Below are 14,620 nucleotides of genomic sequence, written 5' to 3'. Positions count from 1 at the left end.
TAGGTTATCACAATTAAACAATCATATCATGCATAGCAGCGGAAAGATAAATAACACAAAGATATAATCATCCAAGAACCCAAACTGGTAAAAACTTGGGGAGGATTTAACCTAGCTATCCTCAAGGTAAACCTAAATCCACTATCTTGAAAGAATCGAAATTCATACAATAAGACTTATAAGCCCCCACGCTTGACTTCTTATTGCTACTCACCAGTAGAACTTACTAACACGACCACGTGCAAGCTCCAAATCCACGGACTCCTTCTTTCTTGGATTCTCCAGCAAGTACAAGCACCCCCGCTTATGTTTCTTTAAGTTCTTATGGCAGCAACTGAATGATCATCAAGCTCTTAAACAAATCTCCTTCTTGATAATCCTAAACTTGTGTAAAGGAAAGCTCCTCACAGATCTCACAAGAGATTTACACAAACAGCAATATGAGCCACACTAAAATGTGGCTAGGGTTTGCCTTTTATACCTAGGGCAAATTAGAAAACCCTAAACATTTTAAAATAAAACTAGGACTGAGTTGGAATTATGCAGAAAACGCCTCTGACCCGATTTTCGATTGATCAAGCATAAACTTCGATCGATCGAACCAGGCCGAGAAGCTTAAATGAATCATGCAACAGCTTATTTCAACTTTACATAAATGAATCAACTTTGAGTAAGTCTAAACACGACTAAACATATTGTTTTGATCATGGTTTGCCAACAATACACATTAGAATTCTAAATACATAAAATCCTAAGTCTTTAGAACCTAACACTACCTTATCAAATTACTGTACCCCACAGCAACTTTGACAATTAATGAAGCATTTTGAAGTAGGATCATTCATTATCTCTTTTTCTAATATCATTGCTAGAATAAATGCTAGTACACAATATCTTTAATATTTACTACTTTAAAAATATATCGTTTCCCTATTGCTAGTAATGTTATGTAAAAATGTGTAAAAATGTGTTTGCAGACTACTAGACTTCATAAGGGAAAAGAGCATGCCGAAGCCAGATAGCTCATTTTGTGTTGTTTATGGTGTTGTTGGATATTAATGTTCAGCTCTGCATCTTACATTATTTTTAATTTTTTGATAATTTAATATTTACAATAGTAATTGGGGGGGAATTCTAACCATGATTCTTCTCATAAGGAAAAGAGAAAAATACCATTGAATTACAAAACTCTTGACTAATCTTATTTTAAATTTCATTCAACTAATTATGATGAGACACCACAGATTTTTATCTCAATAATATTTGGTTATTTATAGAATTCAAGTCTGCACCTATTCAAAGTTTAGTAATTCATTTGGATTAGTTTTTTTACTAAAAAATTTATTTATTTATTTGCTTAGATTTGATAAAATACAAAAAAAATTTATAATGTATCATCGTACTTAAAATAAAAAATAAAAAATAAAAAATAAAAAATAAAAAATAAAAATCCTTTTTTCAATTTGATAGTAGGGAGGAAGATTTGAACCTTGACATTTTAATTGGAAATATCAAACGTTCCAATTGAGTTAATAAAATAAATTAATAAGCTAAAATATAAAAAATTATTCAAAAGGATTCTAGAGTCTAGGCTATAGTTTTGACTTAGACCTCCTAGTATTTCAAAGTTCAAAACAAACCATATAGATTTCAAATTGTAACTATCAATCCCATGAGTTGGCTAAGTGGTTCTTAAAGTCTCATTATATATATATATGATATCAGGAGTTCAAAACTACTAAGTGTCAGATGGGGAGGACTGTATATAAGGTTGGCTTGATGCATTTAGAGGCTTAAAGTAAAAAATGAATTGGGATTTTTTTTATATAGTATTTAACTATGATTTTTTTTTTTTAATATAAAAATTTAAATCTTACTTAAACTCTATTATCTTGTTTTAGATGAAAAATTACTAATTAAAATAAACCATGTAGATTTTTTTTTTTTTTTTTTTTTTTTTTTTTTGGTTGAGAAAGTCTATAGACACAAAATATTTGTCAAATCTTTTTCACACATGTTGATGGTGGCAAATTGATAGTGGTGATTGGTAAGTAAAAGGGTAATCTTAGTAATGAACCTAGATAAGTACTAGTAAGAGTTTATCAACTCAATTGTTATGAAAAATGTGAAGAAATTTTTTGTGTATTGCTCTTTTTATTATTATTTTTTTTAGAAGTGCTATATTTACAACATTTTCACAACAGATCTTAGGAGTTAAGTTGTTACTCATTTTGACTGGAACCCACAACTAAATTTACTTTTTTGTATACCAATAATAACCAATAACAACTAACAACTTGCTACTTAGGATTTGTTGTAAAAGTGTTGTAAAAAATTTTGTAACCATAACATTTCTCTTTCTCTCTCTTTTCTTTTTTTTTTCATTTGATTAAAAAAATACTATTTTATTTATTGATTAATATTTGAACTTAATTAATACTATTATAATGAAAAGAAAAAAAAAAACTTTATTGGTTAATTTATTGGTTAGCTAATGTTAAGAGAGCACAAGGGCATTTTATCTATACAAACCATTTACAATTGCACCATTGTCATGACTCAGGGCTATATTATGCTCCATTCCAACCATTTATAGATACTTTATTAAAGATTGAGAATCTTACAAAGTATATAATAATTGCTATCTCCGATAAACAATGTGAGCCATTAGTGGCTGTCAGTGTCACATTTTCAACAATGTGGGCCATCAATATCAGGTGTTCAAGTCTTCAACAATGTGGGACATCAATATCAGGTGTTCAAGTCTTCAAGCCCTTAGATACCTTAGGTTCACCGTTCACTAGTTAAAATCAAGGGATAATTACACTTTACCCACCAGTTGTTTGCCTCTAATTTGATTTGCTTACCTATGGTTTAAATTTTGACACTTTACCCACCTGTGATTCTCACCATTACTGTGCCATAACCCACCACTCTCTCACCGTTACTCTAACACATATTATGTAAAAAACAAAAGGCCAAACGAATCAAAACACTCCTCAGCTCATGAGTGAGACGAACAACATGAATAAAGTTACTTTGTAGTTGCTCTAAATCTTAAATTTATCTTCTTAATCCCTCTCTCCTTTTTTGGGTGAATATCAATTTTCATCTGTTTCCTTCCCCTCATCTCTCAATCTGACAGCACAAGTCATGTAGAAGCCGAATTTGACTAGTAGAAGCCATCCTAACAAACTTTGGGGAATTCATATCAACAAACAGGAAATTTATCCAAATAAAGAAGACCCATAAGGCCAAACTCAACTGGGTATGTAAAATATGAGACAAACCCAAAAAGAAATTGACTTTTACACAGCTATTTCAAACACAGATAAAGTTAGAAATTCAGATTATAAGAATGAAAAAGATTATAGGCGACCTCATCCGCCTCTGGGACCTCCGCGACCACTCGATCGAGCCGCTCTGCGTGCTAAACAATAGCAATACCTTCGAGTTCTGTGCTTCGCTCACTTCGTTCCCACCCAATCACTACCAATTTGGGTTTTCAACCATGGGTTTAAAGAGAGAGATAAAGATGATGAGTTAGAGAGAGAGAGAGAGAGAGAGAGAGAGAGAGAGGAGAAAGGACCAGACATCAAGAGCTTGAACCGAGAGAGCCTTAAAGATCTAGGTTTTCGGCCGGTGGTGGCGGTAGCGGTGGTGTAATCAGTATTCAACCTGTGATTTGGGTTTTCGACCGTCGAATGCGGTGGTAATGGCTTGAACCAAGAGATAAAACTTGATTGAGAGAGAGAGACATCCAATGGTTTAAGAGAGAGAGAGAAATCCAGGGGTTTGATTGTGAAGTTTATAGCTTTGTTGGTTATTTTGGATGATTTAGATGTTTTATTATTGATTTGGTTAGGTTTTGATTTACTGGATTTGGAGATGTTTGGGATGAAATTTTTTGTATTTAGTTGAATTTGTGTGTATGAGAAATGTTGGAAAAAAGAATATTTAAGCACTCTGTCCTTCATTCTTCATTCAACGACGAGAGCTAGCTTACTCCATCAAAGAAGGCATAGTCAATTGGGAAATTTTCATTACCATAGAGACTTAGGAAAGGGTAAATGTTAACAGTGAAAGGTGCATTATTCTTGCTTAGAAACTAGACAATCTGAGTCATTAAGTCAGTGATCTTGTGTAGGTTGATCTGGGTTTTTTTTTTTTTTTTTTTTGGGGTATGTTCTTCATGTTCAAGATTTGTGTGAATGGAGAGAGAGAAAAATACCACCTTTTGATCTTCTTTTTCTTGCATTTTTGTGCTATTTTTTGTTTTGGGAGGAGAGAGACATAAAACTTGAGCAAAAATACCGATTTACCCTTAATTTTAACAAGGTGGGTTACGGCACAGTAACAGTGAGAATCACAGGTGGGTAAAGTGTCAAAATTTAAACCACGGGTAGGCAAATCAAATTAGAGGCAAACCACAGATGGGTAAAGTGTAATTATCCCTAAAATCAATCATGTAATTACATTGACCAAGCAACACAAAAGCTGGTACCTTCTCCAACAAATAAATAAATAAAACTTCAATGCTATAATCCAAACCTAGTAGTGAATGCATGCAACTAGATGTAGCATAAATCCACCTAAGCATTGATGACCATTACCATCTTTGTTGATTTAAGTATCTCGGTAACACAGCATTCATAGTGAAATAAAGTGATACAATGTTCTTATCAATTTTTTTTTTTTTTTTAAAGGTGATACAATGTGTTTAAGTAGTATTTCTATATTACTATTTCATTTCCTCGGATAGAAATCTTTAATTGACATGCCAATAAATATACAACATCTATAAATATCTAAAAGCTGAAACATAGAAATTATTGTTGATACGCTCCTGTTGAGCCACCTCATCAACCACATCATTAGTCTTTTTCATATTTATTTTTTATCATATTAACTATATAAATATATTGACTTTACAAATTCATTTTAGGCTCTTCTCAAAAAAAAAAAAAAAAAATTCATTTTAGGCAGTTTTAAATTTACATATTCATTTACTTTAATTTTTATGTTATAACTAAATAATAAATCAATGGAAAATCAAACCAAAGTGCTGTCTACATATATTCCTCTTAGGCGGTTTTAAATTTAAATATTATTTTGCCCTTTTATCTTCCTTATTTTAGCTCTTCTAATTCTCACCATCTTATTATAAATTTGGCAATGGATCTCTTCCACTCTATGCATATTTTTCCTATACAAAAAAGGCTCTCTCTCTCTCTCTCTCTCTCTCTCTCTCTCAATTTTTTTTTTCATTTTTTGTTGGATTTTTTATTATTATTTTTCTTGCATTTCTACCTTAGATTGATGAATGTTTGTGTTTTTAGAATTCAGCTTTTGATTGCTTATAATTGAAAAATGAAGTCAAAGACAAATAAAAATATTTTTAAAAAATTGTCTATAGAAAATGTATTCACAGGTCTTGCTTAATCATTGATGGTAGAAAAGATACAACCTAATAGCTGCCCATAGTAGGATCTCCAACTAGAGGTTTGTACCCTCATTGTCCTGTTATTAACTAATTCATATGTATTTCTTGATGCAAATATTTTTTTTTTATCATTTTTAAGAAAAATCGTATTGTTTTGATTTTGGTACAATATAAATTATATATATTACATTTGTGATTGTCACTATAATAAATAAAAATATGATTATGAATATTATTATTTATTAAAATAGTTCAAATTGAAAATTATATATATTAATGAGACCCCTTTAAAAATATTATCACGCGCAACACGCGGGTTCCACGACTAGTGGGATTAAAACCCAAAATGGAAGGAAAAGGGCAAATGTGAACCGATTGATCAAACAACCCTAAGGAAAATATTTTTTAATCACAAATTATTATAAATATATTTTCAAATGTTTGGATATATTAGTTAATTATTATGAAAATAAGTGTCACCTGCGAAATTCTAAGCAACAAAAGAATTTGTAAAATCCAACTACCCATAACTGCAAACAAGCAGCACATTATATAATAGAACAATGTTAACAATATAGCAAAAGAATACCAATGGTAGGAAGGGTGGTCACAATCTCTCCCAAAAAACATCAATGATATGAAAAGAAACATCTCTTCATAAAAAAATACCAATGTTAACAATATAGCAAAAGAATACCAATGGTAGGAAGGGTGGTCACAACAAGGAAAAAATATTTTCTAGGCTTTGAGCTTGTTTGTTGATCAATTTATCAGTTGGTTGTTTGGGATGTGGTTTTGGGCTTATTATTTGGTTACAGCTGAAGCTACAGCTATGCTGACTTTTTGAAAATCTGTTTGGTTTGACAGTTAAGGCTTTTCGAGTTCCATAGTTATGTGGTTGTTCTCTTTGTAGTTGGTGGACCATAATGTGTATTGCTTTGCCCTCTTGTATGGAATGGAGCCTTAATTATGTTGGTTAGAGAGGACAAAATGCTCCACCCCGTTTGACCTGCCCTGTTCCACCCCACATGGGAGGTTAGGTTTTCACCCCGAGTGTATGCATCTGTGTGTATCTCATTTAACATATGTTTAAATTGTTTATACATATCCTATTTCTACAACAAGAACCCATTTGGTAGTTTTGTTTAGTGGTTCTTTATTTGGTTGGTTTGGAGCATGGGGAGTAACTGGTAACAGATCCATTCCGGAATTTATAGTCGTCATTGTCACTATGTACATTTTTTTTTTTTCTCCATATTCTTTAGGCTCCTGTATGTCTCTTTTTTTTCTTTTTTCTTTTTTTTGGGGAATAAAACATATTTTATAAAAAAAATTATTCTATTTATATTTTAATTTTTTATGCATATTTTATTATCATCCCAAAACACTGGTCTCTCAACACTCTGACCTCACCTCTTCTTTTTATTATCAGACTCTGTCCCTTTCCATTGCCCTTAACTATCTGTGAAACATTAAAGTGCAGAATGTTTTTCTTTAATTTTTATTTTTCTAAATTACCCTATTTTATATCGAAGTGCAGTTGTTAGGATATGGAGGTTTCAACTTCATTGGATCGATTAAAGTCTGGAAAGATGTAATAATATTAAATGACCTGAAGTTAGACAAATAGTTTATTAATATACTTGTTCGTTATCTGTATCTTCTGATTAAAAGTACCATGGATGTGCTTGTATGTCTTCAAGGTCAAAGTTGCAGCTCAAATGTGGAGTTACAAATTTTTCTTTCAATGGGAGGTGATAAACTTCCAATTTTTCATTGGAAAACTATAGCCATTGGCTTCTCTTCAATGTTCATGGCCAGAGAACTTTTTACTCTTCCTTCTGCTTTTTTCTTTTTCTATGATATTTTCTTTTGAGGGAAGCAAGAGAGAGCATACAAATCTTTTACTTTAAAAGTTAAAACATTGTTACACAGTCATCTGTGTATGTTATATGGTCTTGACATATTGATTGTTCATTTCATGTTGGCATTATGTATTGTTTCTTTTTGAAATGTAGCATGTATAAATATGGCATCTCAATGTGTTATACTAATAGTTATGCCTTCCACTTCTATGTTCCATGTTTTTTTACTAATGTGTGAGAGTTAATGCAAGATGGATTTTGCTCTTCAAGCTTGGCTTTGTTCTGGTTCCACTCACTTTATATCTTTGTTACTTTGTCAACATTTTCTCTTGTTTGGATCCATTGTGGTGATAGTGAATTCACTTGTGTTTGTGTGTGTGTGTGTGTGAGAGAGAGAGAGAGAGAGAGTGAGTGAAAGAGTGCGATATCTTGAATAAAGATATGAACAAGATATTGTAGACCTGTTATTGAACAAGATATTTTAGATCTGAACAAATAAATAGTTAGTGTCCAATTAAATTCTCTAGATTGCAAAGAAAACATATCTCAAAGCTGCAAATCAAGCCTTAATTAAAATACAACAGTTATCTTTTCTCATCAGCAATCACCACTCAAAAATTCATTTTTTCCTTCATAATTAGATTTGAAAATATAAGTAGGTATAGATATCCCAGCCTCCATAGCGGCGATCATTGTCACACATAACTTCACATACACACATAAACATTCCTCAAGGGGTATGTTTGTGCATGTAGAGAGAGATAGAGAGAGAGAGAGAGTACCAAAAGTGAAATTAAACCCTATCTCATCCTAAGAAATATGAGTTCAACCCCATTATTGATTCCCCAAAAACATCATCATCATCATCATCATTGCTGCAATAAAAAACAATTACTTGAAACCTTAAGACAAAATTTTACTCAAATGTGATCAAGTTAAGCTTCCAATATACTTCAACTCCAACAAGAAGATTTCAAAGAACAGTAACATACAAACAGGGATCATAATGCTTAATTAGCATGTTAAGTACCTTTCCTACCATTGGTATTCTTTTGCTAGAAAATTTGAAATGGAAAAAACATCAATGATATGAAAAGAAACATCACTTCATAAAAAAAAGAAGTAAATAACCACTTCTGACAAATATACATACACCTTATAAATTGACTGGCAAAGTCTTAGTAAGTAATTCTTGAAGTGCTTTATCTGCTGGATTTGCGGATAGCAAGTCAAACAACATGGATGCAGTGGTTGCATTTGCTGAAAAACCCTTGTCAACCATTATCTTAATAAGTTCCATAGCCTTTGCTGTCTCATTCTGTTGCAGCAACCCTTGGATGATTGTGTTATATGTTCGATCATCAGGAGAGATATGGTTCCCATCCATTTTCTCTAGCAACTCACTCGCTTCATCAATTAGCCCCTCTTTGCAAAACCCTTTGATCATTATAGTGTAAGTCCGAACATTGGGTTGCAATCCTTTTGTAGGTAGACCATAAAAGAGTTCTCTTGCAACTGTAAGATTTCCAAAATTACACAAACCATCAATTAAAATGTTGTAAATCACAATATCGTTGCCCAATGTTTTGTCTTCCATCTTATGAAACACTTTTACTGCCTCAACAACTTGTCCATTCTTGCACAAGCCATCCAACAAGATAGCATAGGTTTGGGGATCTGGAAGTTGGCCACATGCTTGAATCTTATGAAATAGCTCTAGAGCAGCCTTGTGTCTCCCCACTCGACAAAACCCACCTATAAGAGTGCTGTAAGTCACAACATCGGGAGTTACTCCCTTGTTGGACATCTCATGAAAGAGATTCATTGCCTCATCAATTCTTTTCTTTTTACAAAATCCATTAATCAATGTGCTATAGCTAACAACATCAGGTGAACAACCCCTCTCAACCATCATGTTCAATGCTTCAATGGCATCCTTCAATTTATTTTGCAAACAGTATCCATCAATCAAAGTATTATAAGAGACTATGTCAGGCTCAATACCTCTTTGAATCATCTTATCAAAAATAATTTTCGCCTTTTTCAACATCCCCTCTTTGCAAAATGCATCCACCAATATATTGAAAGTCCTCACACTTGGCACAATCTTCCTCTGTACCATCTCGTTTAACAAAGTAGTAGCCTCTCTCCACCGGCCAAAATTGCATAGGCCTTGAATCAAGGAATTGTAAGTGGCAAGGTCCGGCTGAATGCCTTTACTCATCATTCCAGATAAAAGGTTCAAAGCCTCAGTTACAAATCTATCCTTACATAAACTATCAATGATTGTGTTATACGCTGTCAAATCAAGCTCAAAATTCCCTTCTACCATCTTCCTAAGCAACCTAATAGCCATACTAGTCTGTCCAATCTTACACAGACCATTTAGTATTGTTCCACAAGTAAATGCATCAGGCTTATATCCATTCTTCTCCATTTCTTCTACCAACCTCACAGCTCCAGCAATCTTACCTTGAAGACAGAGCCCCTTGACAAGGGTGTTTAGAGTAACAGAGTTTGGGTGATAACCAAGTTTCAAAATTGTTGCCAAGACAGAAAACCCAAAATCTACTCGGTTCAAATGGCAGAAACAGTTAACCAAAATACTAAGAGTATAAACATCAGGAGAGATACCAAATGATTTGATTCTATTAATTAAAGAAATGACTACTGGGTAATGCTTCAATCTTGCAATGGCACCCAACACGTGATTAAAATTGTTAACGCTAGGCAAAGGGCGCATGTGAAGCATTGTATCAAACAGGTGTAAGGCATGACCAACATTCCTAAAGCTTCTAGATTTGCACTGATCTCTAACAGATTCCAAGAATTGATTTTGATTCAGATTGTGATTCGGGTTTTCTTTAGCACTAGCAATACTAGCAGCAGCAGTAAGAGTAGAATAACAATAAGAACGAAAAGAAGAGTGGGAAGTACGAAGCAGCGTACCCATTTTCCTGAAGATCCAGCAAACAATTCGGCAGACGAAATCAGAACGAAAAGATAGAGTTTGAGAGATAGAGAATAGGGTCGGGTCGGTTTAGAGGGCAGTTTACTTGAACTAAGCTACTGATCGGTGAGAGTGCATAAAAAACATAAGGGAGAGACAGACAGATTGAGATAGTGAGAGAGAGAGAGAGAGAGAGCTACATTTTTACAGTAATAGCTTAAGTTGATTATCATACGGCTTAAGTTGATTCTACAGTAATAGCTTTGCTTAAAGCCTCACCAAAAAAGCTACATTTTTTTTCCCAAACATTCTAAACTATATTTTATTGTATATTGATGTAAGTCCTTTTATGTATCTACAGATAATAGGTTTTTTGTATAGGGAAATGGTGCGAATGGGCCTATTAAAAGGCATCTAGGTTTTACTTTAATTTAATGGTAATTAAACCCTATTTATACACACAAATATTTCGTCCATACAGTGTGAAGATAAGTGTTCCCATAAATAAGAAAAAGATCACTGCAATCATTATTTATAAAAATTGAAGACCTTATTATCATCCTTGTTCAATCGGACTCTTCACGATGAATCACAAAGATGTCTTCTTTTAATTTCAAGTAGAAAAGTTGTCCTAATATCTAAATGACGCAATTTCATGTCCGGCATTGACACGTAAATTCTCCAGCACATTTTCATCTACCAACCCAATTTTAATCGAATGAAAATGAATAATAATAAGAAATTTATCCACCTATTCATTAATTAATATTAAAGAACACGAACACCTTACATTTTTTAATCTTATAGATAGAAGGACAATTTGCTTAGTACAAATTTTATGTATCTATATATTTATTCTCCACCTCCTCTTCTTCTTTCATCGTAAGTTGATACATGAAGTGATTATATTATTACAGTAGATTATATGCTGATACAATAAGGATAAATTTCATGAGTTTTTCATAAATTTCCTCCCCTAATTAAATTAACTTGCAACTCCATCTGTAAAGGATTCAAATCCTTCAAACCACTTTTTGTATTCCACCAATTATGGTATGTTTTAAACTTAGATTATTTTATAAGGAAAGTCAAACAAATGCATGGAAAGTTAGGATTGATGAAAGATATAGTAGAACATAAAAAGTAGTACAAATGATTTGTACTTGAAAAACCCAAAATTTGGGTGTTATAGCAACACTTAGCGAGTAACTACCTCGAGGAATTAATTGCTCCATCATTCTTTGGATGTGATTCTCACAATCATGAAATCAATAATTGAGTGTTTAAGAAGGGTTTTTAATATAGGTTATTGTCATAATGGCTTAGTTTTTCTATTAACGTATCTTGTACACTTTCTCTTTTATGTTCTAAAAACCTCTCTTGTACACTTTCTCTTTTTTGTTATATTCATCCTCTCTTTACTAATTTTATGTGACTGTCTACAATTTTTTTTGATTGTGTTATTATTTAAATTGTGATAGCATTAATGGACAAAATTTAACCATCACTAATTTGTTGGAATCGTTTTCCTTCTTTCTCCTCTTTCCAAAATGAGAATTATGGAAATTGATGTTGTCATGATTTCTTCACCAGTGTGTATTAATAATGTCAAAATAAAGACCCAGGATATTGGCAAATTATTAAGCACCATTGGTCATTTCAACCAATAATATTTTTTTTTTTTTTTTTAGAATATTAAGTATTTTAAACACATACACACAGGGAGAGAGGAGAAGGTTTTTTAAAGAAACTAATAATAGTTGTTCACATGTTTGTAATCAGCAAGTTCTTACTAATAAGTCAATTTGACCTTCCATAATTATCACAAAATATTTCATGTACCATGTGCATCCCAAGATATTTTTTTACCGAAAGACCCCCAATAACCAAGGTTTGGTTGAGTTCATTTATCCTAATTGTATTTCAAAATTTTGATAACTACAGATTTATATCCAAATCAAAATTTTGACCATGTTTGAATGGACTTAACCAAACATCAATTGAAAACCCAACCATTTGATCAAAGTAATGTATTCCATTCCATAACAAAGAGTAGATAATTTCTTCCATTTTACAACTCACAAGCCAAAATTGTGCTTCAGTCAAGTGAGATATTGCACAAAAAAAATTATATAATTTTCAATTTATTTTTTAAAAATGGACCATGGAGTTCCTAAAATAAAAAAGTAGAAAATTTTCAAGGAAAATGTGTTGTAATTCCCTTGAAAGATAGGTCTTAAAGATTTGAAAGTAATGGTGCCTTTGTTATTTTTTTTGGAACACGTGACATAATTTATTTTAAACTGTACGCTATTATAGTTTGAGGATATTTCTTAGAGCATCCACAGCAAATGTTCAATAAAAAATGTCATTTTGACACACCAAAAGCTTATTTTATTATTTTACTATATCATTTTACAACATCTCGTTTATCAAATGTTTTATCATTCAATTTTATACATTAAAATAATATTTACTACATATTAAAATAATATATTAACTCCTCCCACCAAAAACCAAGAAAGAGAGAGAAGAGAAAAAGTCAAAAATGATGAGAGAGAAATGAATAAATTTTTTCTTTTTTTTAGCATTCTTGTCCGTACCATTTCAAAATGAAACGATACTGTTCACATGTGGCAAAAATTATGAGATTTGAAACATCTCATAAAGGGGTTTTTTTGGTGTTTGGTGTGTTAAATGTGCTAAATATTTGGCATTTGGCACATCTGCTGTGGATGCTCTTAGAGTAGTTATATAATAGGTTCAATTCCTTTTTAAATATTTTCAAAATCTAATTTAAATGGTATGGTTAATCATTATAAAAATATGCATGTGATTTTCTAGAGATATTCAATTCATTCTAACTTCTTTTGATTAGGATATGTGTTCAAGTTTGTTTATATATTTACCTCACCAAAAAATCAAAGTAACAATTATTGAAAATTTCACAATAATCCACTTGTCAAAACAAATTGCTTGAAATTTAAGAATACAATGCCTAAAAAACCCCCTTCCTATCCTACGACCAACTCCCTCATTAGGAAGAACCAAATAAAACTCAAAGAAAATTCCACAAAATGGTGCATCCTCATAAACATTCACCCATTAAAATTGGTCACCATATCCATTAGTAGCAATAGCACGACAATAGAAGAAATTTCAACCAAATTTGGTGAGATTTCGGCTAGATTTGCTCTCTTTTCCATTAACCTACTCTGACCGATGCCAAAAGAGATTCAACTCGCCGGAATTCAAGGTTCTTCTCAATCAATAGAGGTTGGCGTTTGTGGGGACCTAAAGTGATCGAGTCGAGTCTAAGTTGGTCACAAACCTAATCTAGATCGACCTGTGGACAACCCTATATAGTCCAGAGTCCAATCTATCTAAAATCCAAGGAATAGTAATATCTCATTGCACTTCCTATCTCTAAGTCCGGGTTGGGTACTCATTGAACTTCTTTGTGTTGTAGCATTTAATATTAAATAAGTAAAATGGATAACTTAAATGTAAAGATATTGGAATCTATATCTATATATATATATATAGACACACACACATATAACCAATGCTTAGATGAAATTTAATTAGATTCAAAATTGAATTTTGCTTTTGTTAGTTTTCCATACAAATTAAATTGTTTAGATTTTTGCTGTTATTTTTTCTCTTAACTAATGAGTATATTTTTTATACTGTTTCTATTCAGATATTTTGTATGTTAGGATCTTGAACGTAACAAATTATAATTGAGATGAACGATCTCATGCATCTATCCTCATTCAATTTAAAAGATACTATTAGACCAATTTATTCTTTTATTTTGTGTTGTTTTTAGTAGAATTTCAAGAACAGTGATTATGAATAGATATTGTATATATAGTATCCAATGGTGATTTTCAAAATTATATATATAATAGCAATGTAATGAGAAACTTGACGTAACCAATATCATGAAAATTGCAAGAAAAAACTATTTTAGTACCTCTGATTGTCCTGGTCGAACTAATATCATATATATTTTATAACCCAAGCCAAGTATGGACCCAGGTGGGGGCCCAAGGGGGCTCAGGCCTCCCCTGGGTCCAATTTTTGTTTTTTAATAGTTATTATATATTTTATTTTTGTACTTGGGCCCCCCTTCCAAAACCTTAGGCCCCCTTCTCCTCAATAAGCCTAACTAGCCTCACCCAAATAACAACTATCCAACCCAAAAACTTAACAAAAATAATAAAAACATTCACAATGGTGATTGTATTTTAGTAAAAAAAAAAAAAAAAAAAAAAAAAAACTATTTTACCACTAAAGAACCAAAAAATAATGTGTTATTGGAGAAGTTAAAGATAAATTTTTTGCAACTACAGTAAA

At 32.0% G+C, this 14,620-nt stretch overlaps 1 protein-coding gene across 1 annotated transcript; it reads right to left on the bottom strand.

Annotated features, from left to right (window-relative positions):
• Nucleotides 1–8,235: 8,235 nt before the first annotated feature.
• LOC126722908 (putative pentatricopeptide repeat-containing protein At1g12700, mitochondrial) lies at nucleotides 8,236–10,527 on the bottom strand. The gene has a single exon (XM_050426064.1). The coding sequence runs from the start codon at nucleotides 10,259–10,261 to the stop codon at nucleotides 8,465–8,467; it is 1,797 nt and encodes a 598-aa protein (XP_050282021.1). The 5' UTR covers nucleotides 10,262–10,527; the 3' UTR covers nucleotides 8,236–8,464.
• Nucleotides 10,528–14,620: the final 4,093 nt, after the last annotated feature.

The sequence above is a fragment of the Quercus robur genome, chromosome 4 (genome assembly GCF_932294415.1).
Source record: "Quercus robur chromosome 4, dhQueRobu3.1, whole genome shotgun sequence".
In the NCBI taxonomy this organism is placed as follows: Eukaryota; Viridiplantae; Streptophyta; class Magnoliopsida; order Fagales; family Fagaceae; genus Quercus; species Quercus robur.
This window is presented reverse-complemented; position numbering and strand designations above follow the sequence as displayed.

Excerpts from the sequence above, each read along its gene's own strand:
- LOC126722908 (XM_050426064.1), bottom strand. The coding sequence starts at position 10,261 with ATGGGTACGCTGCTTCGTACTTCCCACTCTTCTTTTCGTTCTTATTGT.